Source organism: Eimeria mitis, genomic scaffold (genome assembly GCF_000499745.2).
Source record: "Eimeria mitis Houghton genomic scaffold, Emh_scaff1471, whole genome shotgun sequence".
Lineage (NCBI taxonomy): Eukaryota > Apicomplexa > Conoidasida > Eucoccidiorida > Eimeriidae > Eimeria > Eimeria mitis.
In genome coordinates this window covers 5,163-5,486 of record NW_013569385.1, presented here as the reverse complement: position 1 = coordinate 5,486, position 324 = coordinate 5,163, and the positions used below count along the sequence as shown (strand labels likewise).

Sequence of the window (324 nt, the reverse complement as noted above, 5' to 3'; positions counted from 1 at the left end):
TAATAGAGGAGAAGCTGCTGTTGCATGCAAATATGTTTGTTTGCTGCTGCAGCAGCACGGTGTACATGCAACAGATATTGGGGTGATCACTCCCTATACAGCTCAAGCAAAGCTCATTCGTTCTCTTCTTAATGAAGCAGCAGCAGAAGTAACTGCAGCAGCAGCAGCAGCAGCAGCAGCAGCAGCAAGAGAACCAGCAGCAGAACCAGCAGCAGGAGAACAACCACCACCATCACCACCACCACCATCATCATCATCATCATCAGCAGCAGCAGCAGCAGCAGCAGCAGCAGCAGGAGCAGCAGCAGCAGCAGATCCTCGTGC

The 324-nt window shown here is 52.2% G+C and overlaps 1 protein-coding gene across 1 annotated transcript in view; it reads left to right on the top strand.

Moving 5' to 3' along the window:
* The window catches only part of EMH_0037750 (DNA-binding protein, putative), a gene marked incomplete at both ends in the record, with an annotated part of 5,967 nt that overhangs the window by 2,927 nt on the left and 2,716 nt on the right, over positions 1-324 (top strand). The window contains one exon of the mRNA XM_013495211.1: positions 53-324. Coding sequence (XP_013350665.1) covers positions 53-324 — 272 coding nt within the window. The remainder of the gene's footprint in view (positions 1-52) is intronic.